Raw genomic sequence first — 27605 nt, 5'->3', positions numbered from 1 at the left:
GCTTTGATAATGCTGCTATTTATGAAATGATAGTATATAAATTTTATTTAAAGTATTTTTAATAGGCAAGAAAGGTGGTATGATTCCTCATCTGATTACATATGATAGCACAACTTCTATTTCACAGACAAGTTCATTTTTTGTGTTTTTAGCACATATTTATCTTAACTTAAAATAGTATATTTTATGTTAATGGTTTTAGATTTTGTCACTCAATATATAGCATGGGACTATGCTATGACAGTCACCTTGGTGGTGTTCATAGAGCTTCCTGAGATCATGCAAATGGCCTATGACTACACTGTCCTACCTAGTAGCCACTATGTAGCTGTAACGTGAGTAGTGTGATGAAGAAAATATTCTTATGTTACTTACTTTTAATTAAATTTTGATTTTGAATAAAATCGCCATTTGTGATTAAGGTCTACTTATTTGGACACCATAAAAAAATGTAACCAGGGGGGCCTCCTTGGTGGCATAGGGGTTAGTCATAGCGCTATTACCACCATGGCCTGAGTTCGATCCTAACCCACATGGCACAGCAGACATCCCCTTTCTTACCCACTGCTCCCCTGGGCAGAATATTTCCTGTTCTGCTCGCCATCTATCTCTGGTGAATCCTCTCCCACCCACCTCTAGCCTACTCTCCAGTTCTTCGATGCATAAATAAATAAATACCTCTTTAAAGAAAAATCTAATCAATAAGGATAAAATTTTGGTATCAATAAAGAGGCCAGTCCCATAAAGCTTATTGTAGAGGGGCAGGGCTGGACATGTACTCGAAAGATCTTGGAGTTCATGAGATGGAAGGAAAGCTCAATTACTAAGCAGTGGCGGATAAACTCAGAAAAGTAGCCTTTACTGTGACAGAAGTAGATTCCCTTAGGAGATGTTATTTCATATAATCTATAAAAAGGATAATTTTTTTCTTACTTTTGTATACAATGCTGAAAATTTAAAAGTCATACAATTTTAATATCCTGGGCAATGAATTATTGCCAGAAGTATAGATAACTTCCATGTGTTTTTTTTTAAAGATTTATTTATTTATTTTAGGATATATAGTTAAAAAATAAATGCATATGTGATATATCAAATAGTGTTAAGTGAGATTCAAGATTATAATTAAAAGGGATAGACAGTATTGGAAGAGGCATACGGAGCAGAAACTGGGACATGAGACAGAGAGTTGTATGACAGTTTGGAAAAAAGATATTCCAGGGGTAGTTAAGAAAACTTAAGAGAAAAGTAGGTTACTAAGTTAATACTTCAAGGAAAAAGTAACTTAGCTTCTAGAAAAAAGTGATGTTTTAATTAATCTATATAAGTACTTAGTGGATATAAAATATCCACTGAAATATACTATAAAAATTAAATAAAACAAATATTCTTAAAATATAGTGCAATGTTCTAAAATAAAACAATTTTAAGCATTGTCACAAAGATTCATCAAACATTTATAATACTCACCACATTTATCAATTAAAAGCTAATTTGTCATTTTCATTTTATAAGCCATGGACTAGTCATAGTTTTGGGGAGCTCCTCATTGAATACTAATATGCAGAGAATCTTGGAAATTCTACTGACGGTTCCTGATTGTGCAGATAAAGACCTAGGGGTATAAAGGTATTACTAGATTCTTTTCACTAGGCTCTTTGACATCTAGCGCTGTCAAAATAAAATGGTGGGTTTTTTTGGGATGTCTCTAATACAACTAAGATTAGATAGGTAGGGAAAAAAGATGTGTAAAGACACTACTTACAAATAGAATACCAACATTAAGTTAACAGGTGAATGGACCAATAGTAGTGGACCCAAATTTGAAAGTACCAGAATTCTTCATAGTAAGTTCAAGTTCATCGAGACTTTGATACCTTAAATAATTGTGTCCATAAATCATTTCCAAGAGAAAACTGAGCAATTATTAAATCTTTTTGAGAAAGGTAAACTAACAAATTGAATAATATGGCTTCCAAGATGAAACTTTGTATTTCTACTAAAAAAAAAAAATACTGATTCACGCATAATGGGCAGTTGGAATTCAGTACAAAGATATTAATGCAAAATTAGTAATTAGATTATAGACAGAAGTGCCTGATACCTCTCTGTCGATCCTTTCAGTAAATATAAAAGCCACTTTCTGCAGACACTGAAAACAATCATAACTATCTTTCCTCCAGTCTTGTTGAACCTATGTCAATAAAAACATCTTTCTTAGTATGAAGTTTTGCCATTTTAACTCAAACGTTATATAATTTTAAATTAATGTATTTAAAAAATCCCTTTCCCCTTTTTTTGTGTACCTTCTATTAGTAATACCCATTGCTTTTGAAATATTCTATGTCCCTTAAACTCTTGACCCTTCCAAGTAATATTTATAATGTCAAATGAAAGCTAACTTGTCTGACCTTACTATAAATAAGTAGAAAATGTGTGTTTGTGTGCCGGGTTGGTGGGGGTGTCTAATAGGTTATGTCTATTCCCATCCCACTGAAAACTCCTGAGAAATGATTGTACAAAAGAGTTCTTAATGCCTTGGCCTCCATTCTACTCATTTGTGATCTCTTAAAACTGACACTCTCAAAGCAATAAAATGTTTTTGATGCTCCAATAGCCACTAATACTTTGGTGAATGCTCAGAAAACACTCCCTTTTAGGAAAATAATTCATTCCTCACGCTTTTAATCTTCACTATGGGTTAAATCCCAACTTCCTTATTAAGAAAAATACACCCATACCACTTTATATAACCACTCTATTTCTTTCCTTAGGCTGTAAATTCCTTAAGGAGTGTATATTCCTCAAAAAATATAAATACCTTGAAAACAGGAGGGATATCTTGTTCATTTTATTGTCCCATATTCTAGCATGTAATTGTTTCTCAGTAAATACTTCATAAGTATTTGAATGAATTTGAGGACTTTATCTCTGCAAACTACTATTTTGTTCATGTCCTCTTATCCTCTCCTGTTCACAATCTGGAATTGCTGTCAGGCCAAAGCTATTTCAAATAATTTTTAAGAAAATATTATATAATCATACATAATATTAAAGACATAGCCCCATATTTCAGTTTAAAACACTGGAAAAAATGGAAACCTAGGAAGTTACTCTGTGCTCACTGTAATTTACTGCCAGCCTGCCATCTCTAACCTATTTTCTGGACAAATGTTTGGCTGGTGAACCTTGACATGCCTTACATTTTTCTGCATGCTATTCTTTTTTCCTCTGTATTCTCTGACTCAGGCATATCCAAAACAACATTCTTTCTTTTTTCTTTCTGATAAGACCTTGCTAATTTTCCTTCAAGAAACTGCATGAAAGACAGAAATCTGAATTGAATTAAAAATGAGGGGCTCTTACTATAATGGACATTCTGTCTACATGACTAGGAAAGTCACTCTACACTTTCATTTCATACTTGTAAAAAATTGGGGCAAATCATTCACTCAAAGGATTGATGGAAGACTGACATGTGATGAACACAATTGTTAGTGTATGTGAAGATTATAATATAGTTCCTTTTTCCACCTTCAACATTAATTGATTTTTAATTAAGTTTTCAGTCATCTATATAGTTTTGGGCTTAAATTTTCACTCCTCCGAATGTGCACATGGTTCCCTTACCCACCACCAAAACTCCTGTGCCAGCTTTAACTCCGTTAATAAGATGTGAAATTAACACCTAACTTTTCAAACCCTTTTGTGAGTAAATGACCAAATGAATTTTAAAGTAATATGAAAGGATTAAAACAAATATATGTCACTACTGACTTAAACTTTGAAACAACCTTGTTAAGTTTCATTCTTTTCTGTGAAGAAAAATGTAATGCTAAACAAACTACTTTTATAAAATGTTTTAGGATCCTTGGCTTCCAGGTCACAAGAAGATAGCCTGAGTTAATGAAAATTAATTCAAAACCACGGTAATCCTGCAGGACATACATACCCAAACACCGAGCAGATGCCTGAAATCTGTAGCTATATCCAATCCTCAATTTTCTATGTTTTTTTCCTATACATACAGACCTATGATAAAGTTTAATTTAGGCACAGTAAGAGGTTAGCAACGACAATAATAAAATAGAAAAATCGTGAATGTGGTCTTCAAAATATCTTTAAAGGCTGTGTTGGTCCTTTTTCTTTTGATGATGTGGTATTGATATAGTGCCTATACAATGAAACGTAGTGAGATGGATGAAGTAGAAATTGTTACATGGCATAAAGCTAAAAAGTATTAAGTAGAGCATGGGTATGTTGGAAAAAAGGATGATTTAAATTCTGGGTAGGATAGAGAGGAGGTTAGGAGATTTTATGATGCTGCTCAGAATGAGTGCTATTTAAAACTTATGAATAATTTATAGAAATTTCCATTAAATATTTTTTGATCATAGTTCACCTCAAGTAACTGAAACAATAGAAAGTGAACCCATGGTTAGGGGGCAATATTGTAGAGGAGCAGGGCTGGACATGTACTCGAAAGATCTTGGAGTTCATGAGATGGAAGGAAAGCTGAATTACTAAGCGCTGGCAGATAAACTCAGAAAGGTAGCCTTTACTGTGACAGAAGTAGATTCCCTTAGGAGATGTTATTTCATATAATCTATAAAAAGGATAATTTTTCTTACTTTTGTATACAATGCTGAAAATTGAAAAGTCATACAATTTTAATATCCTGGTCAATGAAATATTGCCAGAAGTATAGATAACTTCCATCTGTTTTTTTTTTTTTTTAAAGATTTATTTATTTATTTTATAAAAGAACCATGGTACAGGCCAGATGTGCAGGAGGGTGAGAGGCTTCACCAGAGACAGAGTGGGGAACAGAACAGGCAGACTGACAAAACACACTGCTGAGGGGAGCAGCGGGCGAGACAGGAGAGGTCTGTTGTGCCATGTGGGACCCTCACCTGTGGCCGGGGATTGAACTGGCACTGCAGAGCCTGCAGGCAGCTTCACAGCCCAGCGCTCAACCGCTGCGCCACTAGGGGAGGCCCAACTTCCATGTGTTTTTAATAATGTTATGAAATGTACTATCTTTAACAAATTTCCAAAGGGATGATTGTTTAACAGGAACATTCTCTTGGCCCAATTCTGTTGTGCATTCCTTCCTTTTGTTGCTCTTTTGTCTATTTGTCAATATCCAATTGGCTTTTGTAAAAACTAGAGATATAAACTGAAAATATATATGTAAAAAAAAAAGTAATTCTAGCACAAAGCTTATTACTGTGCCCATTTATTTCTGACTAAAGACACATTTGTTTATGACCAAGTGCACATTCAGTGACCTGCCAGATTCAGACCACGTCTAAGATAATTGTTTTCAGCCTAGTGAAACAAAGAAGCCTGATAAATCAAGTTAACCTAATTTCTTAACAAAGGAGTTAGTATTATAAGAGCTTCACTTTCCTTGAGACTTTAGTTCTTGGTAACTATGTATATGGAATCATGTCACACATGCAGGAGATTAAAAACATACAATAGAAAAGAAAAAGAAAAAGGAAGACTCTATCACACTTCATTTAAAACTTTGTCCCACTCACATATTTTTTTTTTTTGCAGTCACTTATCTATTTTTCTTCTACTCAGGTTTCATTATATTATGTTTAATAAAAATAAGCCTGATATATCATATTTGGTCTGATTTTGAACAATTACAAAATGAACACTAATCCCAATGACATACCTATCTCTTATACTCCATGACTTTGTCACTAAACATTGCATTGAATTTATATCCTTAGGTGACTTCCTTAAAAGTGAGAAAAAACACTAATTATAAGTAATGATTATAGAGAAGACTACAATTAGACATTTATGGAAGTTTCAAAGAAATGCTTTTAGTTTTTCGATTTTATGGTCTCTTGTAATCCCCATAGCAGCAACTTTATTCCGATTTTTTTCCATATTTCTATGGGAGCAAAACCAGTTTTACATGCCTGTTAAATTAGATTTTATAAAGCAAACAGGGATAACACTCAACTTTAGTGTCATAATATATAATTTACACATTCACAAGTAGAATCAAAAACAATGAAACTAACAAATTTAATGCATTTAGAATATTCTGATTTTTGCCTTCTCTATGCATCAAGACAAGCTTCTAAAAATTTATTGGAAAGAATACTGTCACAGCATAATAGTTGTTAAATTGAGAGGAAAAAGTTGGGGATTTTTATCAATATCACTATGTTTACTATTTACAGAGAGTATTCTAAGCTCCTTCAAATATTAATTAACTAATTATTGCACTCATATAAACACTAATGATATGTTAACACATTTAATATTTCTCACAGAATCACTGGCTCCAAATTAAAACAGAGGAAAAAAGACAAAAATTTAATTGTGAGCATGGAAGACTGCATTTATAATTCCACTTTTATTTCCATATCTTTATGTACTTCAGTCTTCGTAGTTATGATGAATCTTCAATGAACTATTTCTTTCTTATTGACCATATCTTGTCATCTCCTCATTTTACCTGTGTAATATTTTCCCAGAGAATAAAATCATTTAAATATTTGCTCAATGATTACAATTGAGGCAATGAATATGCTACCAAAAAAATCCAGGGATGAAAACAACCTAACTGCTAGTGACAGAGCAGTGGAAAAGAAGATGTGGTTTATACACAAGATAGAATACTATATTTAGCTATAAATATTTCTCTCTCACAAATCATTGACTCCAAATTAAAGTGGGGGGGAAAAGACCAACCACCCCTCCCATGCTTATGAAAATGCAACAAATACAGTCCTCACTAAATACATGAACAATATCCTGAATATTATTAATTTTCATACACTTTATACATTTTGAAATTTTTAAAAGTAACCTATTATAAAGGTCAACATACTATTTAATTGGTAATCAGTTACATAATAGGTAACGAAGGATACAAACATCACTTTTGGGTGCAATGATGACAGTTTGTCACTCATGAAGAGTTACATGATTTTATCAGATTGTTTTGAGAAAAAAAAAGGATCTGTGACAATTATGAAAACTAATACGGGGGGATGAATAGAGACAGGTGTTATTTTATTTTCACACTATTAATAATTGTAATGGTATGTTTAAAGATGTATTCACTTAAAATTTGTGTTAAAATGATCACTAAAAGGCAGAATACATCAGAAAAAAACATACTCATGGCTTGATTCCTTTTATATAAAATGTCCATGGAAGTCACTTCTATAAAAATAGTTAATGGAGGCAAAGTATGATAAGGTTATGGTGGCAAAGCGTAGCAGAATAGATATCAAGAGTAAATAGGCACAAGGGATCTCATTGAAGGGATTAAAATATTTAATACTACTTAATAGTGAGGGTTGCATAACCTGCTATATTTATTATTGATTGTAGAATTGCATACTGTAAATGGCGCATTATATGAAGTTTCCCTCAATGAAGTTGTGAAAGTAAGGATCTTTAAAAGGACTAGTTGAACTCAAGAGGTTTACTACTGAACATGTAGCAATTTGTTGTAATGTTGAAACAAACTTTTGAATCTATTAATGCCTATCAAACAGTTTTCTCATCAGTGGAATGAGGACAAGCATAGCATTTTCTATTGCCTTAATTCTCCTCACTGATAAGCTCAAAAGGCTTGCAATGGAGTAGCATTGCAAGATGAGTAACACCTTTTTTTTAAAAGATTTATTTATTTATACAGTAACTGGGGTACAGGCCAGATGTGAGGGAGGGTAAGAGGATTCACCAGAGACAGAGTAGGAAACAGAACAGACAGATGGATGGAAGATACTGCTGAGGGGGGTAGCGGGCGAGGCGAGGCAGGAGAGGTCTGGTGTGCCATGTGGGTATCTCCCCAAGCCGGCCAGAAATTGAACTGACACTGCAGAGGCTGAGAACAGCTTCACAGCACTGCTCTCAACCCACTGCACCACTAGGGAGGCCCAGTAACACCTTTTTAATTCTCCAGTCCATCACTGTCTGTCTATCCATAGATCATATTCTTTAAGGATTGGGAGTGGGACTTAGGTAATCTTCTTGTTCCCTAAAGAGTCCAGCATTTTGTTGGTATTCAATAAACCACATACTGAATTGAAGAAACACTAAAAGTTTCCATAGTATAAAACATAAATTCCTTGACTATGACAAGAAAATATCTTATAATCTTCTGCAAAGAATTTACTTAGAAGAATGACCCCAGTTGAATTCACTGTCCATGGATAACAATGTATATAATGGCTAAGTTGAGAATATACCCATGGATACTAATGCAGCTTTTTGTTTGGGGTTTTTGAACTCTGGTATCCAATGATTCTCAATATGAGACATAACAGAGAACTGAGTTCAGATATTTGTGAATTCCTCAGTTTCAAAGAGCAGGTTGCAATTTAAATAGTAAGTTGATAAGTAAAGTAGAAGTCACAAGTGGATGATATTTCCTCAAATCATACATGATTTTAAAAGTTTAAGACAGAGATGATTGGTCAAAAGCACATGATCCTGAGTATAATACTTGCCAGAAAACTGGGCTCAAAGAGCTGTTCTGAAGATTATTGAGATTTAAAATAATCCATGAATAAAAAGAAAGTGTGGAATATACTTAATACATAATAACTATTAGGTATATTAGAAGTTCTATAATAATCATTATTATATGAATTTGCTAAAGTAATTCTGAATTTGTCAAAACTAATAGGAATCATTACTAGAGGGGGATAAAGAACCAGCTCTTAATAAATGGACTGGAAGCTCAAGATACTCAGGACATAGAAAACAATTTTATTGGTTGGACTTCTCATCCAGGATATTAAAATGTCTCTGATAATAGTTTAGAAAAAACTAAAGATAGTGAAAATATACTGTGGACAGTATCTTGACATATATGACAAATACTATAAAACAGAAAATAGTAATCAGTAAAGTGTTGTACATATTTTAACAGATGAATTCTGGGCAAGTATATTCTGATATATGCTTGTACAATATTTCTTTTCATATTTTTAAAAAGTTTACATTTTTGTCCTTTAAAATCAAGCCTCATTCCTTAGATGAATGTTAGAAAATCAAAGAAAACTTTCAGCTGAGTCACAGAGGATTTGTGTGACCTTGAAAATGACTTAACATTGAGCTTTAATTTTCTCAGAAATGGGGATAGAAACCAAATGTGCATATTTTTGTAAGATCCAAATGCATTATTTTATGTGAAATTAACATACACTATATATGTTTAGGTAAAAAAGTATTGTCTTAATCATTCTTTTTATGAAAAGAAAGAAAATGTCAGGCAAATCTGAGCAAGTGAGAGACAGGAAAGTACACCTTTGTTATGTCATACCCATAGAGATTGTGCATTTTACAGTAGCAAAAGAACAATGGACAAAGTATAAAAAAAAATCAAATTGAACAAATAGTGAGGACTGTATATCTCAGGGGGGAGATTGTTTGAAGCATCCCTATTCCAGCTGGCTGGTTCTGTGTTGCTGCTTATTTGCATGTCTGCTAAGTGCGTCAACTGTATATATCTGTGAAGAGCTTTTCATTAATGTGATCAATGTATTCATTCCTATGGAAAAAAGGTATGGTCTTAATGCCTTGTCTCATTTTTCTGAAGCTGTAGAAGCTAAGAAAGTAAAATATATATTTAGGTTTTGCTTTATTCTATCAATTGAAGGAACTGGTTTCAAAGAGTTCTCTAAAAAATAGCTAGTGCTGAGAAAAGAAAATTTAATTCCTTTTATTTAAAGTGTTTCAACTATTTTTACATAATACTTAGTAAAAATTTCATAGAAAATAAAAAAAAAATATATGGGTGTGTGTATTAATTGCCCTAACCCATAGCCCTGAGTAGATTTCACTTGGATGACTTTGAATGATTTGCAATGGTTAAATAATATATGTGATACATGAATTTTTCTGAATAGTGGGCCTGTAGATTTTAAATGTAATCAAAGGAGCTTTGAATACAAAAATTTGAATCACATTTTAATGAATATTTAAAGTAAAATATATATATTTCTGTTTTATTAATAAGCATTTATATGCTTAAGGCTATTGTGCATTTATGAAATGATTAAAATAAATAATCACCAAAGGTACAATATTATATGCATGCATTAAATGCACATATTTAAGAATAGGCCCTTAAATATGCCAATTCAGTTATGGTTTTAAATGAATTAATTCTAAGACTTACTATTCTATATAAGTCATGAAGTGCAAAAAAAAGACAGTTATAAAAAAAATCAGTATTTATTTTTCAATTATTTAAAAAATAAATTGCCATTTTATATATGGAAAGTAGTTGGGTGATGAATTTCTTGTACTATAAGTATAGGGAACACACTTTGTTTGCAGATATGTTGCAGATATGTTGAGAGGACAATAAAAGAAATAAAATAGTAAAATTAACCTTAATATCCATCTTACCATATAACATGATCACTACTTTATTTGATAAAAGTATAAGTTATAATTCCTTTACCACGAATCTTCCACTATTCATTTATCCATAAATGAGTGGATAAATAACCCATTTATGAGGGCCTACCATAAACCAGGACTCCTACCAATTTTTTTTTTGCAATTTCAGTATATTATTCAAATTTTACTTGGTATGCAAAACTCTTAATTTTATCTCCTGCACCACTAAAACATATCACCTTAGAGATCTATTCAGGAGGTTGTAAAAGCATCATGAGAATCATCAAATTATGAGTGAAGATGCACTTGACAAAAATATACACCTTTTGGAGGTGATCAATAAATACTTGTTAAATACATGAAATGGGGAATTATCCTGACAGTACTTTAAAGTAACCAAAAGAAAAAACAATGATTCATTTACATTAACTAGAGACTTCATTTTTATTCATATATTAATGAGCAACAGTTAGCTGTAAATTTTGAAAAACTAAGTAGTGTGCTTTGCTAATGGAAAAATGTTTAAATATCCAAAGTAGCTATATTAAAAATAATTACCTCTGCTCATGCTATTGATAAAAATATTAGTCAAGTATAATTCCAAAGACACCATCTATTCAAAATTTTAAACAGAAAGCCGATATATCATTCAAACAATATCAAAAGTAAATATTGGCATTAAAATATGTAATAAATTCTAACTATATAACTGATTATATTTATAAATAACAAAGTTTTTTAGTTATACAGAATTAATATTTGAATTATTACCAATCTATATAACCATATATAAGTTTAGTCTTTCATACACATGCACACATATATCTCTCTCCATATAAATATATGAACATATACACAAACACATATACATTGCTAACATTAAGCACTGCTTTTCTAGTCAATATATTATGAAATTAAAAGTGTAGTCTAACTTAGCTGGTGTTGTCTATCAGAATATCTTTTTAGATTTGATGTTCGTTCATTATTCAGCCTGATTCTCCTTAGTTAAAAATCACTTGCTTCTTCAAAAATGTGACTAATAATACTTATTTAAACCACTGAGATAATATCAGAATGTATTTTTGATGTGAAATTAAGTTTTGAAAATGATTTAGATACTATGTCATCAATTACCTAAAAATGCTCTATTTAGGAATTAAAATGTGGACTAAATCTTTGTAAAAAATTACATCTCATAAAATATATTAATGCAGAATGAATAGAATGATTAAACATCATTAAAATGAGAAATAATTTCAAAAAAACTACATCAAACACATATTTGAAATGACTTTCCTTCTATGGAAAAAAGCATCTTGCCATTCTCAGATGTTTAGTAATTAACTAGGTTCAACAAGCCATTTGTCCAGCTCCTCCTGGACCTTACACTTGACACTTCAGGATGCAAAATATTGTTCACTATATGGATGAGAAGTTAAAAACAATGTTCTTTTCTGAGTGAAGCATCAGGGTGTCAATATAAATTAAAAATATTTTCATTCAGCCAGATTTGCTGAAGGAAACTGATCAACTTCCTTTCCTTAAGTCAAAACATCTACCAAAACAAAACAAAACAAAAAAAAAAAAGCTGACAAACAGGGCAGACTGGGCTAAATCTTTCTGGACCGAAAAAAGATAACTTCAAAACCAACAGAAATTTTGTAATATGCATTCCATAATCATGAATAATAAGTCCTCATGTCTGCTATTTCAAATTAATGTAACTAAACCTGAAGCCTTCCACATGCAAAATGTTGGGAACGTTTAATGGCTTTTGCTTGTTTTGAACAAGTTTGCAAATAGCCACTGGGAAAGCTGTTATGAAAATTCCCCAGTCCTTATTGGAGGGAATCTAAACATAATCTACATAGCTAACACATATTTTTTCCTTATCCAGAAATGTAAAATATAGGTGATTTTCTGGAAATGATTGTATCCCAGCAGGCCTCAGAGTCACATTGATACAGGGTGTTTCTTTGACACAGAAATCTGAATTTTCTTAGTAAGGAATCTGCCTCAGTGAGCTAAGCTGAACAAAATATGGGCATTGAAATTTATTATATTTGAGAGTTTAGGTTTACATTTTAATGGAATGCCAATAGATTTGTATGCCAAACTTAAACATCTCTTTAACTTCTGTAAGCAGAGCATCACAGTTTTTGATGAACAGGCTGGTAATGTATTCTCCATATTACCTCTGTGTAACTGCTTATCTGCAGTTTAGAACACTCAGTGCAACCTGTTTGACATTCCAATGCTGAAATGTGGACACAAGAGTAATTAGGAATTTGAGGGGAAAACCGATTTAACATGTCTTTTAACCAAGGTTCTACATGGATGCAAAATTCATCACTTATGACAACCACCCCTGAATTAGACAAGGTTAGCTATTTACCACACAATGTTCTAACTACACATTTTATCGATAACATTAAGTTGAGGGGATTCTTATCAGAAAACGAGAGAACAATTTTAAAAAATGTTCACAAACAAATTCAACACAAAATCTCAACATTGTACAAAACAAGTTCTGAAACTTTATTGTAAATTTTAAAGTACATTTAGTAAAGGATGTTTTCCTTAATTAATGAAAATAAATTGGAAAAAATGCACATACTACTTTTTTTAAAGCAAGGATAAGTACAGACTTTTGAAGCCACAATATATACAATTATATGAGTGCAATGAGCTTCCAAATACATTAGGTATATATCTGTTTAAATAAATACTTGATTTGACATATGTGAAAGTCATACTGATTACACCAAAAATGTTTTACAAAATATAGCCAAAAATGGAATGTTATACATTTTGATATACAACTTTTTAAATACTTTATATATTCATTACTTGATTCAATTTATAGTGTACAAAAGTCCATTTTAATGAGGACACATTTTAAATTGTGTTTTTAACACTTCAACAAATAGAGATATTAAGATGCATCCCTATACATAGTACTAAATTCCCATTCAACTTAAATCACTAGCACAGGGAGGAAAAACTTTTACCAATCATTACCGGTAATAATTTTTATTGAAAAATCATTAATATAACACAATGCAACATAAATTTGGCTTTTTTAAAACTTCTAAAATATATCACCTAATTCTTAAGCCAATTTTTTGTGTGTATATAAAAACTTCATTTGAAATTAAAATAGAAAGGTATTGCTACATTAAACTTCTTATCTACTCTGCAATATACTTTTCTAAATAATACCTTTAATTATTAGTTTTCAATTGGAAAAATTTTCCCTATACTTCTTTAATAATAATGACTTGTGTAGTGCCTTACTATGAATCTGAAGAACTGATTTCACAATAACAATAGAATATACTTTATTATGAATGCTAACTATAGAATAATGGTAATATAGGAGAATGTGATGTGATGTTTTCATTTATAATTATTCATACATTGTAGCATAATAAGGGAGATTATATTCAGCCACATTTTATTATGTTTAGCATATAATTATTATACATGACAATTTATTTGGAGTAAAAAATGTGGTTAGTTTTCAGAAATCAAAATGAATAGAAATTACCAGGGTTTTTTTTTTTAATTGAAAACAATGTTCTATTTTCTATAGGCTTCATATAAGAATTCAAAAAGAGATTGGAAATTGAATGAAATGCATCCACCTATCTTAGAGTGGAGTACTGAGGAACTACTTGATCAATTCTCTAAAAATGGCTTAGGCAATGATAATTGAAAAGATGCATTTTGCATTTAAATAATGAACAATGTGCTTATCTTACTATATCCACAAAACTTTCTGGTAATTTCAGACCACAATAATAGGATAAATTGGAGTATATATATTTTTTCAAACATTTGAACTATAAAATCAATAAAAGGAACACTGTTATATGTGAGCTGATGTTGCATTTTTATATTTTTAATATATTAGGATATCAACATATCTAAAAGCATATCTAAAAACAAGCAAGAAAATTAAATTCTCCTAAACCTGCCCAGTACCAACTGCCCTCTGCTTAATGGAGCAGCACCACATGTCAAGCACCCAGTCAATCTCTATAACTCACCAAGTTGCCTTTTATTGGTCAGAATGAAAAGCAAATACATTTTCTGCAATAAGTCAGTTAATATTAGGGAGGCTATGAAGAGGACACACACAAATGTAGACCTTACCTACTTTTAGTGCTGGCCATAAACCATAAAGCATGAATGTGGCTTTTCTAAATCAGGCATCTTATGTTTCCATCAGTAAATAATGACATTGGGGCTATTAACATTCAGTTTATGACAAAAAGAAATGTACTCGCTATGAGTGGCAGTTTTCTTCTGTCCATATTTGCATTAATGTTTGTATGTATGTGAGTTTTCAGAGTAGTAGGAGATTAAATATAATTCAAGTAACATGTGATTGCCAAAGAGTCATCTTATTTTTTGCCCTGTAAAATGAACAGGGGTCAATTATGCACATTGCTGTATTCACAATAGTCTGTGTTTTTAGACTTTACAGCAAAGCAATTATTCTTTCAAATATAAATATGTCTACATTCACACTAAGTTATAACATTTCCAGTCACTTGATCACTTTCTCAGAATGTTAGAAACTAAATAACAAGAAGTTCAAATATTTAAACCAATTCTTTTATAATTTTTGAAATCAAGTATCCATAAGTTTTCATAAGCTATAAATATCACTAAATTGGTAACACATTTACAGAAAATTTAAAGACAATCAAATCTTTTTTTTTTATTTACAGTTAGAACCTCATTACTATGAATAGGCTAATTCTAATTTAATACCATTCTGTATATCAAAGATTCATCTACAATCACCTCAGACATATGACTGACAAGTTTGTGATTTTTCTTTTTTCAAATAACTGTCCTAAATTTGGCATATTTCCAGTCCTTTTGGCTTCAACATTAATATTCTGACAGTTATTTTTTTTAATACCAGGAATTACTACAATCCATTCCCTAGGTAGATGGCTCTGTAAAAGTTTAAGTCATTTCCTTATTTCTGTAATTTGCTTTTGCCAATTTATATACAGCATAGAATTTTGTGACTGAAAAAGAGAATGCATACAATAAAGGAAAATAAATTATCTTCTACTGAACAGACATCTTAAAAAATCACATTATCAAAAATCTAAAGATCAGCACCCCCATCAGAAATATATGTAAAAATATGTTCAAGAGCTTGCCAAATTAAAGTTCAAAACCACTAATTTTATTAAACCATCACTAGTAAAGCAATCAATTTGTAATAAAGACAGTTAAAATGTTCTCAGATAACTTGAAAAAAATGTAGAAAATATGGCCATAATTCTACTACAGTAACAGGTAGACTTTGTAACCAATAACTAATTGGAGTTAGGTGAGTCTTCAATTAATTAGAGTTGAAATATTTTCACTAAAACTTTTAGTAAGGAAAGGAATTTTTTTCACTTCCTACAGCATTATGTATATTTGTTGTTGTATACATTCATTGCATTTGGTTTTCTTTTTGTGATCACAAAAATTTTCTGTGAATAATTTTAAGAGAGAGCAATTTTTGGAATTAAATAGATGAAGCCTTATACACCATATAATATTAGGTCACTTGAAACAATTCCTGATATATATGAAAATGATTTATGCATTTGATAAGAAAAATTATAACAGTGTAAATTATGTATTTGCTTTCTACTTTGCTGTCCATCAACTTAATCTTAACATGAATGTGCAAAGGCTATGAATTGGTGTTCATTTGCCTAGTATACTATATCACTGAAGAAAAAATGTTACAGAATTTTTACTCCACTTGTATAATGTTGTCTAGTTCTGTTAATCTTCTCATTTCATTCCTCAACTGCCTAAAATTGATGTATATTAATCTCTAATTGTGGAGGTAGAAAACAAAGTACATGCTGCAAAGCTTCTGCTCTCCTAAAGCAGAAATTTCCAATGCTGAGGCTATTAAACTTGACTGTGGCAATGTCCATTTAGATAGAGTCTGCCTGTCACAATCATAACCAACAGGCATAATGTCACTACAAATTATCACCAACACCCAGAATGTCAATGCAAAATTAACTCAGTTTTTTACAAAGCCTTATCTATTTACTCCCTAGATAAAGGAGAACTCCAGCTATACTTGGAATAATCTAGAAATCTAAATCAACAAATCATATTAGGTCACTGTATTTATGTCAGTACACGACAGTTTGGTCTACAAACCCCAAGTGGAAATTCTATCACAAGACTATAATGTGAAAACAAAACAATTTGGCACTCTTCTACCTAAATCTGATAGAAGAGATTACTAACACTCTTCCTGTTATGTTTGTTCTCATTAAACTTGATTTCCATCAAAATATCATTTGAAGATATTTGCCTAAAAATGACTCTAAGCAAATATGCAAGCAAAAATGTTTTCTCACATTCCAACCACAAATTGATTACTCTATTGCATATGTTACTGAGTGTGAAATAAATTTTTCAGTTCACTTTTTACTTTATATTTAAGATTATATCTTTCCAGTATAGAACTTGGTAATTTAAACTATGAAAAGGCTGACAATCTAGATCCTTGAAAAATTAACAGGTGAACTTGGTTTCTTCTACCCATTGTTGATCTAAGGAATGTGCTTACCAAATTCTCATTATCTGATTAATAACATAAAATCTTTATTCAGCCAACATGCTCAACATTGTTCTTTAATCAGAATAGTTGAAAATGTTCTGCCCACTAAAGTTTATAATTAAGAGTTATCAAGAAAAAGCTTCTGCCCCCAAATCAAACTAAGCCATAAATAAGAAGTGAGTCTGCACAATCAAAATTTAAGTAATGCAAGCTTCAAAACTATAGGATTTGAAAATTATAAATCAGTTTCCTTGTTGCAAATCCCAGAACTCTTTTTGAAAGAGCAAATGACTTTTATTCTCTAGTAAGTACGTGACAGAATTTATTCATGACAGTGATTCGACGATCCTCATATACTACATACTATGGACAAAACATTAGCGTGTTGTTCCAAGAATCAATTTCCTCTGTGTATATGGCTAGGGAACACTATGCATCCATAACTCTCAAGCTATTTCATTTTAACCTTCAAATATCCCTCAAATTAAAACTACAGATTTCTTACCTAGAAGTTTTATGAAAATGCTTCCATTATAATAATACATGATAAACAATTTTAATTTGGCAATTCTGATAAAATGGTTCTCAGACTTATAGTTGGATATCGAAAGCCTAACACGTTATTGATGACAAGTGTTTATTACCTATTGTTCAAGTTTTAAGCAAGAAGGCATGAAGAAGCCAGCAATAAAATATGGTATATGAATAGAACAGTACAAAATTACTGGCTACTTTTTATAGCTGTGGGTGATAAAACTGAAAAGCCTACTCTAGGAAGAGGACTGACATTCACAAACAATAATAAAATGACTTATACATAGAGTTCTAAATAGCTGTGAAGGTGTGTTCCTCTAGTGCATTACAGATAGCTGGGGGAAGGCCCAGGCTGATCTTAGCTGGACTGTTTGTGCAGAGATGGGTGCTGGTTTTGCTCATGATCCACTCAGGAATAGGGGTTGGAATAAAAATTAAAAAAAAAAAAAAAGGAAAGGAAAGCATCATTCTAGCCTAGCCGACGCTAGTCATCAGTATAGTTTGACCTCACCCTTTCTAAATCCTTTCTTATCTGAAATGAGAGTAGTTTAAAAAAAGAATAATCACAAAACTCTTGTTCTATTTTAAGAAGAGCAGAATGTTTTAAATTCATTGCTAAAATCCACTGTTTTGGAAAGAATTCAGAATCCTTCTGCCTAAAAAATACAAGTGCTATTACTACTTCTACTATGTACTGTCTGTGAATGTTCATTGTAAACTGTAAGGAACCACAAATGCCTCAGGTATGCATGGATCAGTGGCAAAATTTGTCAACTACAGGCATTAAAAACAAAACATGTTAAATTAGAATTTAGCTATCCTCATTTACCTTTACACAAAGAATTTATTTTTGGCACAGTTGACTCTTGGTGATGTGCCACAATTTTATTTTCTTAAACAAAAGTTTAATCATAGAGTCAGTACTGCTTAGTAATTACAAGCAAAGCTTACTATAATACTGCTAGAGTTCAAGTTCTGGACTAGTCTCCACTTACAAGAAGTGTGACCTTAAGCAAATCATTTAACTACTCCTCAGCAGTGAGAGAGGGACATTAATAATAGTACCTAACTCACAGGTCATTATTTCCATTCAATGAGTTAATGCATGTAAAAGACTGAGAAAAATGCCAGAAACTTAGTAAGCACTCAAGTAAATGATTGCTCTTATCATTATCTGGTGTTGGAAGTCTAGTTTCAAAGCACTGCTAACTAAGTTTCCAGAAATAAAGAAATAATGTGCCACAATGAATATTGTAATCTTCTCTTTACAGAGTCTACAACTTCTTCCATTTCTCCTGTGGAACTGTTTGCTATTTAGCAGGACTTACTGTGGTTTATTTGGCCCAGTTACTTTTGAAAATGTTTAAAAGCATGTTTACTATTTTTGTAATAAGGTGATGAGTAATTATGTTAAAGTATTAAATACTTAGTTTCGATCTTCATAAGACACTGTTAAGAATAAAATGAAATACTACTACTCAGCTATAGAGAAAGACCAACTCTTACAATTTGTAACTGTATGGATCAGACTGGAGGGGACTGGCCTCCAAAGAAGGAGGAAGACAAATCCTGTTTGGTTTCCCTCACAGGTGGAATGTAAAGAAACAAAACAATAAGTCAGAGAACATTCAACCACAAACTAACCCTGGAAATCTGACTGTAAACCTGATACTACCAGAGCTAGTGGAGGAAGGTGTACAATGACTCAGTGCCTTGGTGGGTGTGATGTGGTATCATATGCCTGAAGAGGTGGGATCCTGTATTTATGAATCATATACAGTGTTGTAAACCAGTGTTTTCTTAATAAAAATAATATGAAAGTGAATAGTTTTGTATCTTAGTATTAGCTTTACCCCTAAGTTGACTACTCTACTATGATTATCTAATGTTGCTTTTGCTAAAATTTCTAATTAATTTCTTTCTTTTCCAAGCAAAACAGTGGAAGACACAATCTACACAAGTTCATTCATCTACAAGCATCCAATTCCAAATCAGATGCTAGCGGACATCATCTCTTTGTACTTTTACAATAGAGAACTGATTTGATTAATCATGTAGCTGTGATTCACTTCATTGTCCCTTGAATGGCCCACTCTGACAATGCTCCACAAACTCACAGGATTTTAAGATTTGGTCTGTCTAGCTTCTCACTTCACCAGAGACTTTGTACATTTTATTCCATCAGTTACTGTTCAAAATAGCTAATGCAAAGCTATCAGAGTATTCTTTGGACACAAATCTCATTTTGTTTTAGATCACTTTTAGATGTTTTGGTAATTTGCCATCAGTGAATTTTTTTTTAATAACCTCCAAATAACCTCACAGTCATAGAATGAATTTTTAGAAAATATATCATGTCCATGTAGTCATATGGTTAAATAAGGTATTGTACATTCATGATACTAACATTGGATGAGTCAGTTTAACATGAAAGACACAAAAGTGACTGGTAGCCAATATGTGGTAAGTCTCAAACCACAGTTTCCCCCATCTATGTCAACTTCCCAAGCTTGCAAATCAACTCCTAAACCCATCCAACTACAGTGTAAGAGTCTTGCAATACCTCCACAAAATGCACTGAAAGAATTGGATTTTCCTAAAGCTTTATGAACTGAAAGAATATAATGTAGTGAGTAGTGATGAATGCAAGCAGATTTTGATATTTTGAGGTTCAGTAATTAGAGTTGAAAATATTTCAAAGCTACTATCCAGGTTCCAAAACTATCTTATAAAGACTGTTTCTGAAGTATTCTGTAGAGAATATGGGAGTCTCTGCTATGTATGGCAAACCAAGTTCTGATTTTTTAATCCTGTAAGAAAATAGCTCTTGTTACTTAACACATAGGCAGTCTATTAGGGGGTTATGTCAGCTAATTTACATCAGTCCTTTTCATCTTAAACTTGATTTTCTTCAGCAATATATTGATAGTCCTAATTGTTTACATTATTTCTTTACCTTAGCTCTATTTTTTTCCCTTCAGTGTATAGGCTGACAATAAAATCATTTGGTTTAATTAGCTTTTCAAGATTCATCCTATAACAATTGATTCCATCAATCAAAATTACCACTATTTGACTTTAAAAAAAAATCAATAGATTTTCACAAAACTGTGTGTAATCCCCAATATTCAAAAAATTGAAATATTAAGTATATTCTAATGTCTTACCACTGGAAAAAAATAAACAGAATATTACTGATAAAAATATAGTAGCTACATCCTTTTTTAAAGTTGGTATTTTTCCATTCAAACTATAAATATCAACTATCTGCTTGGGTTTTATTGTTCTGTTTTTTGATTTTCTATTGAGGAGAAAATGCTAATTTTCTAGTTCAGAAGGGGAAAATTAATCAGGCAGAAGCAAAGAAGATAAAGGCAATGCTCTGTTATCAACACTAATGCAAAAGAGTGATAACATAGATCACACAAACAATGGGAATATTGCTAGTCTGTCTTTGTCAGGAGACACTGAATCACATGATTTATTTTGTAAGTGTTTTTCTTGATCCAGTGTTAACATTGATCTGTACTGTTTGAACATTTATCAACAGATAGGAAGTAGGCAAGACAGATGTTGGATGGTTGGAGGAATCCAACCAAAGAGTGATCTTTCCCTAAGTAATTAACACAAAAATCATAGTTCAATTTTTAATAACAGAAATTAAAAAAATAGCTGAATTGAATAATGTAATTTTCAGATAAGATAATTGAATTATAAAGATGTTAAGTGAAATTTTAACAAAGTATAGGTGATTTTAAATAGATTTTATGACAAAAATTAGAAAGTAATGTGTATGAAAGATTTCAAAATCAGAAAATCTAAGTATTTAATAATACCTACTGGCTTATTCTCTTTGGTAAAGCAATGCATAGTCACTTATAAAAATCACAATAAGTAAGGAATTAAAACTATGTAAAAGCACCAAATTTTAACTCACTTTTAGTAAGTGGTGAAATTACCATATATTTGATTTTATTAGAAATCATTTACTTGTGATTTCCATACCAACCTTTTTTTAAAATATATCTATTTTATTACGTTTAATCTGGTATGTTCCTTGGGCCTAAGTTAGTTTACCAAAATGTTCATATGTTCATATGATTAAAATGTAGGTGACAGTTATATGATCACATAAATACATTTATGATTTTCAAAATATTATTTATAGTTTAATCAATATTTTTAGTGAACTAGTATGATTACACTTCTTATTTCTGAGGTGTTTATATTTTACCAGGTTTCAATTTTGAATTTCATTTATATGTTAGTAATCCCTTGGAGATATTTGCTTCAGCATCCACAGAACAGTTGGAAGGATCTTTTTCAGAGTTAGGCACCAGGTTGATGGTTATCACTGAAGCCTAATTTCAATTAAACACTACATTTTCTGGTACTAACAATTTACCTTAAAATATACTTGCAGAAAAATGTGTAGGTGAGGCATTAAATACCTTATTTTAAAAAAAATTGCTTAATATTAGTTGAAAGTTTGAAATGACTTGCTCATATGAATTTAAATTCATATGTAAATTTTAAATGAATAATTAAATTAAAAATAACACAGTTGTCTGAAATGTATAGTCCAGTTATGACATCTTTTTCTGATTAAAGGAAACCATTTTTTCAGGGTATGAATGTTTCTCGATTTAAGGAAAAAAAAATATATGTATATAATGAAGGTCTTTATTTTCAATATGTATGTCACTGCAAAAATTTCTTGAAATATTGTTATAAATATTCATAAGAAAACGGACTTGCCCAAATAAGAACCATCTGGAAAGAAATACTTATTAAACCAAACATTTATTGTAGCCAGAGTTTAACATCCATGTTCCTTATCTATGTTAGACTTGTCCGTTGGAAGGGTAAGAGTTGAACATTCCTTTGCAGACTATTATGAGTTAAATATTCCTTTCCCAATGGATCCCTATATGTGACACTTCATTTTTAGAGAACACTGTCTTTTAAAACTTAGGTTATTATTCAACATTATCATTGTGTGCCATGTTTTTAAAGTGATTTTTTTTTTTAAGATTTATTTATTTATTTATTTATTTATTTATTTATTTATTTATTTATTTATTTATTTATACAAGCACTGGGTACAGTCAGAAGCGCAGGAGGGTGAGAGAATTCACCAGAGCCAGAGCAGGAAACAGAGCAGGAAGACTGACAAAGTACACTGCTGAGGGGAGCAGCGGGCGGCAGGAGAGGTCTGCGCGCCATGTGGGACCCTCCTCTGGTGGCCAGTGAGCAGCCGGGGATCGAACCAGCGCTGCAGAGGCTGCAGGCAGCTTCGCAACCCGGCGCTCAACCGCTGCGCCACCGGGGAGGCCCTTTAAAGTGATTTTTAATATATCAAATGCACTGTCTCATATAGTTCCAAAAATGAAGTTTCACTTGCAACTATATTTTATTAACACCTTTGCCTATAGAAGAAGTGTGATTTTAAGGATGAAAAAGTGTATTTCTCTCTAAATTAACCCAAGGATAAATTTAAACTTGGCATTCTTATAATTAGAGTAATAGATCTTAGAATTTTATTACCCTACAGAAACATCAAGTCTCTAGCACTAGTTTAAAAAAGAGAGACTTTAAAAATATATTTCAGGGACATGATGACATCAATTTAAAGTTGAGAGAGAACTCATTTTTTTTAAAATAAAGGAATTCTAAGGGGTGGGGGGTATTATGTTCAAAATCACTGGAATCTTTGATAGAATAATGTCTTAATCATTTAATAAATTCCATTGCATAACACTGGTTCTTAGATCATAGCAGTTACTCAATAGATGTCTGTTGAGTATCAGAATTAAAGAAAATGATTAATTTGTATATATAGCACACATCTTTGACAGAGGAAAACCATGGTAATACATCACAGAATTATAAAAGAATACATATTTATAACTATAGGATGCAATTCTGGAATAAATTTTAGTATCCATTAAAGAAAATATAATATAGTCATGGATCTAGTGACAAGACTGGATATTATCTAGCTGTCAGGCTCACACCCAAATAAGTGTTCAGCAGGCAGAAAATCCCCTCATGCTGCTAAGTAAGAAAAATCAAATGAACTCTTCACATAGAAAAGATGTGAAGTTTAAGAAATATAATTTTCTTTATAGAACAAGTAATTCTCTCAACTGGAATTTACATAGATTTCCTCATACGTAACTATCCATTATAAGAGTTAATGGAAGATATAGGGCCTCCTTGGTGGCACAAGGTGTTAAGTCTCAGCACTATGAAGCTATCAGCAGCCACTGCAGCACAAGTTCAATCCCCATCCAAGGAGCTAACCCACATAGCACAGCCGACCTCTCCTGCTTCACTCACTGTTTCCCTTAGCAGTGTATTTCAGTAGATCCACCTGTTCTGCTCCCCACTCAGTCTCTGGTGATGACTCTTACACCCCCACACACCACTGACCTACACCCCAGCTCTTATATGCATCAATAAATAAATCTTTAAAAAAAGAAGATATAATTGATATGGACAACATAAAATGTTGGCCATCTTATTTATTTTTAGCTACATATATTATATTGGTATGTATTTTATGCCATGAGAATACTAAAATGTTCAAAAAAGACACTATTTTTTTTTAATTGAGCCAATGATTTACAAAGTTGTCTGTGTATTAGAAGTATAGGATCTCCCTTTCTAGTAGTGTAACCACAGAGCACCCACCAATAAAACGCCCATAATCCACCACCATAGTCTATTATGGTCCTTCTCTACTTTGTTCTTGCCTCCACATGCAGCCTCAGTTCTACAGTCAATTTTCTAGGGTTTGTGGTAAATTTGGCTTTATCTGATCTTTTATTGGGTGACATCATCCAGTCTTTGCACTTTCCCAAATATTTAAAATCTGAACCTTACCATTTAAATAATGTTTTGCCTAATGATCACAGTTTCCCCTGTGATGGGATTAAACAGATTTTATTATTGGCGATCTATATGCATGGTATAATCTTAGTAACTCCATCTGACCTGATACCCAAGGTGGTAGCTACACGTGGCCCCACACTCTTCTGTATCACAAGGTTAAAAGGTAGATATCACATTTAGCATCATATAAGCAGTACTCTAAAGGATGGGCCTCCCTAGTGGCTCAGGGGTTAAAGCACAACAATGTCAGCTGTTGCCAGCCACTGTAGGGTGAGTTTGATCCCAGGCCAGAGAGCTGATCCAGGTGGTGCAGCAGACCTCTCCTGCCTCCCCCGCTGCTCCTCTCAGCAGTGCATTTCAGTGGATCTGCCTGTTCTATTCCCCATTCTATCTCTGGTGAATCCTCTCACCCCCCCACCCTATGCCACTGCCCTATACCCCAGTTCTTGTACACATAAATAAATCTTTAAACATAAACAAGGAAATTATTCTACTTTGCCACATTTTAAATTGTTGCCAACACAAAAATTATTTATTCTGTTGTTATTTGTTTTTCTTTTTTTCTTTTTTTTAAAAAAAGATTTATTTATTTATTTATACAAGCACTGGGTACAGTCAGAAGCGCGGGAGGGTGAGGGAATTCACCAGAGCCAGAGCGGGGAGCAGAGCAGGCAGAAGGACCAAAGTACACTGCTGAGGGGAGCAGCGGGCGGCAGGAGAGGTCTGGGCGCCATGTGGGACCCTCTTCCGGTGGGCGGGGAGCAGCCGGGGATCGAACTGACGCTGCAGAGGCTGCGAGGCTGCAAGCAGCTTCGCAACCCAGTGCTCAACCGCTGCACCACGGGGAGGCCCGTTTTTATTTTTTTCTTAAAGATTCATTTATTGATACAAGAACCAGGGTATAGGCCAGGGTGAGAGGATTCACCAGAGACAGAGTGGGGAATAGAACAGGCAGACTGACTGAAATACACTGCTGAGGGGAGCAGCATGCCACACCATGTGGGTATCTCCCCAGCTGGCCGGGATGGAACCTGCACTACAGAGGCTGCGGACATGTTCACAGCGCTGCACTCAACCACCTGCATTACCGGGGGGCCCTTTTTCTTTCTATCTTTTTTTTTTAAGATTTGTTTATCTACACAAGAACCAGGGCACATGTTATTTGTTTTTACAGTCCTTTCTTCTTACTGAGCTACATCTTACTGAGTCACTGTCAATGAAATTAGAACTAAACCAAAAAGCCAATCCAAAAATAAGTGAATCATACTGAGAGTATAGTAAAGGTCAATGAGATGTTAAAAATTTAGTTTCTACAATCTAAGTCACAATGAGCAAATTGAAATTTGACTGTATCTACTTCTTAATTACTCGGTAATTGAATTACCAACAACCCCACTATATTCTGTTGGGGTACAAGTTAGTAAGGTTAAAAATCAAGCCCCTTCTCCTGGCTCAGAAGGCAGGTTCAGGAGGCTGTAATAGATAATTGATAAGGCTGATTACTATGACCAGAGGACATAAAATTGGGGACAAGGATATACAACTCACCACTATGACCAGAAAAACCAGCCCAGCTCCAGGAATGCAGAAGCAGAGACCAGAAAACATTTCTGTGTCAAAGACTAGCACCAGATCAGACAGCCCAGGAGAGAACTGGTGCAAACTGACACCCCAATTTAGAAAGCCCAAGTAAAACATTATAGAGCGCCTTATATCCTTCTTAGAGTACAGACTTTTTCCAGTCTCACCCATTGCTTTTCTTAGCAGACTATTTCAATTAACCCTCCTGTTCTGTTCTCTACTCTGTCTCTGGTGAATTCTTTCACCCCCTCACACTTCCTGCCTCATCTTGATCTCCCCACAACACATTTTGATCCAAATCATTACCTTGAATCTAGTTGATTTTAGCTGTTCTCATGTAAGGCGATGGTTTTGATTCCAGGATACTACTAGTATTTTTCAAGTATTATTGTGTTTAATTTTATCCGTTATTGTTATATTTTACTATGTTAGTCACATACTCAAATATTATAAACGTGAATATTTGAACATTAAATTTATTTATAAATGAATATATATTGTCATAAAGTGAAAAACAGTTTAAATATTTACTGTTCATTATACTTCTAGCATACATTTGATGAGTCCCAGAAATATGATCCATATATTCCAAGGAATTTTAACTAGTTTGATTATACCATGGATGCCATTACTTCACCAGAGATGCTTTCTAGTCTATGAAATAATTGGAAGCAAAACCCAGCAGGTTTCAAATGGCTCCAGCTGTGTTAAGTACTGACTGTGAAACAGATTCATTCTCTCATATGTTGTTTTGTAATAGGAGTGATGTATAAGGTGAAAATCCCAGACGGGGAGAGTTCCTATGGGTAATCGACATGGAAGTAAATTAATAGCAAATACTAAAAGAAACAGAATAATTTTAAAACCTGACATACAAATGAAATGATAAAATACTCAAAATGAAAGACAAAGCAATTATACATATGTGAAACAATAGGGACTAGGATAAAAAGAAAATATAACCCTATTAGCTGTACTCTGATCTGCTACAAATATCAACTTCTCAGAAATCCTAAAATGATCAAACAATAGCATTTAAAACCGAAAGTAGAGATGACTTGCTTACTAAAAAGATATGATGGAACAGATTTAGGAAAAACACCAAAACAAAACTAAGAGCTGGCATTAAGAGAAATCAGTGCCTCTGTAAGTGGTGAGAGAGTGGAAAAACAAGTTTTTATTTTTTGAGTGTCTGTCTACATGGGTTAGATATTTACTTGTACAAAATCTTTTAACAGCTTTATGGATTAGGCCTAACTATATCCATTTTACAGAGGAGGAAAGCAAGAACTGACACATTTACCTGATGTGTCCAATGTCACACAGCTTTTAAGTAGCAGTTCAGCAAGTCATTTTTCTTACTCCAAATATCAAACTTCTTCTTGGAGTCCCAGTTTTTCTTTTTTTTTTTTTTAATTGGGGAAAAAAGTATTAAATAGGTCAAATAATCTCAAAGGTCCATTTACGTCTTAAGAAACTAGTCTAGGGGACACCCAATTTATCTTTCTAAAATTAATATAGTAGACAGTGCTTTAGTCACTATTCAATTATTATTTTGCTTCTTTTTATAGAATTTATATGTGATTCC

General features: G+C 32.6%; 1 protein-coding gene across 7 annotated transcripts in view; it reads right to left on the bottom strand.

Moving 5' to 3' along the window:
* The window catches only part of PCDH9 (protocadherin 9), an 858927-nt gene that overhangs the window by 815817 nt on the left and 15505 nt on the right, over window positions 1-27605 (bottom strand). The window contains exon 3 of one of the 7 annotated variants that reach the window (XM_037528959.2): window positions 11700-26817. The exons of the other annotated variants lie outside the window; for them this stretch is intronic. Coding sequence (XP_037384856.2) covers window positions 26749-26817 — 69 coding nt within the window. The 3' untranslated portion in view covers window positions 11700-26748. Of the gene's footprint in view, window positions 1-11699; window positions 26818-27605 lie in introns of those variants that run through there. 7 annotated transcript variants of the gene reach the window in all.

This window comes from Talpa occidentalis, unplaced genomic scaffold (assembly GCF_014898055.3).
Source record: "Talpa occidentalis isolate TD23 unplaced genomic scaffold, MPIMG_talOcc4v2.1 talOcc4.5, whole genome shotgun sequence".
Taxonomy (NCBI): Eukaryota; Metazoa; Chordata; class Mammalia; order Eulipotyphla; family Talpidae; genus Talpa; species Talpa occidentalis.
Note: the sequence above shows the minus strand (reverse complement) of the source record. Positions and strands in the feature narration are given on the sequence as shown.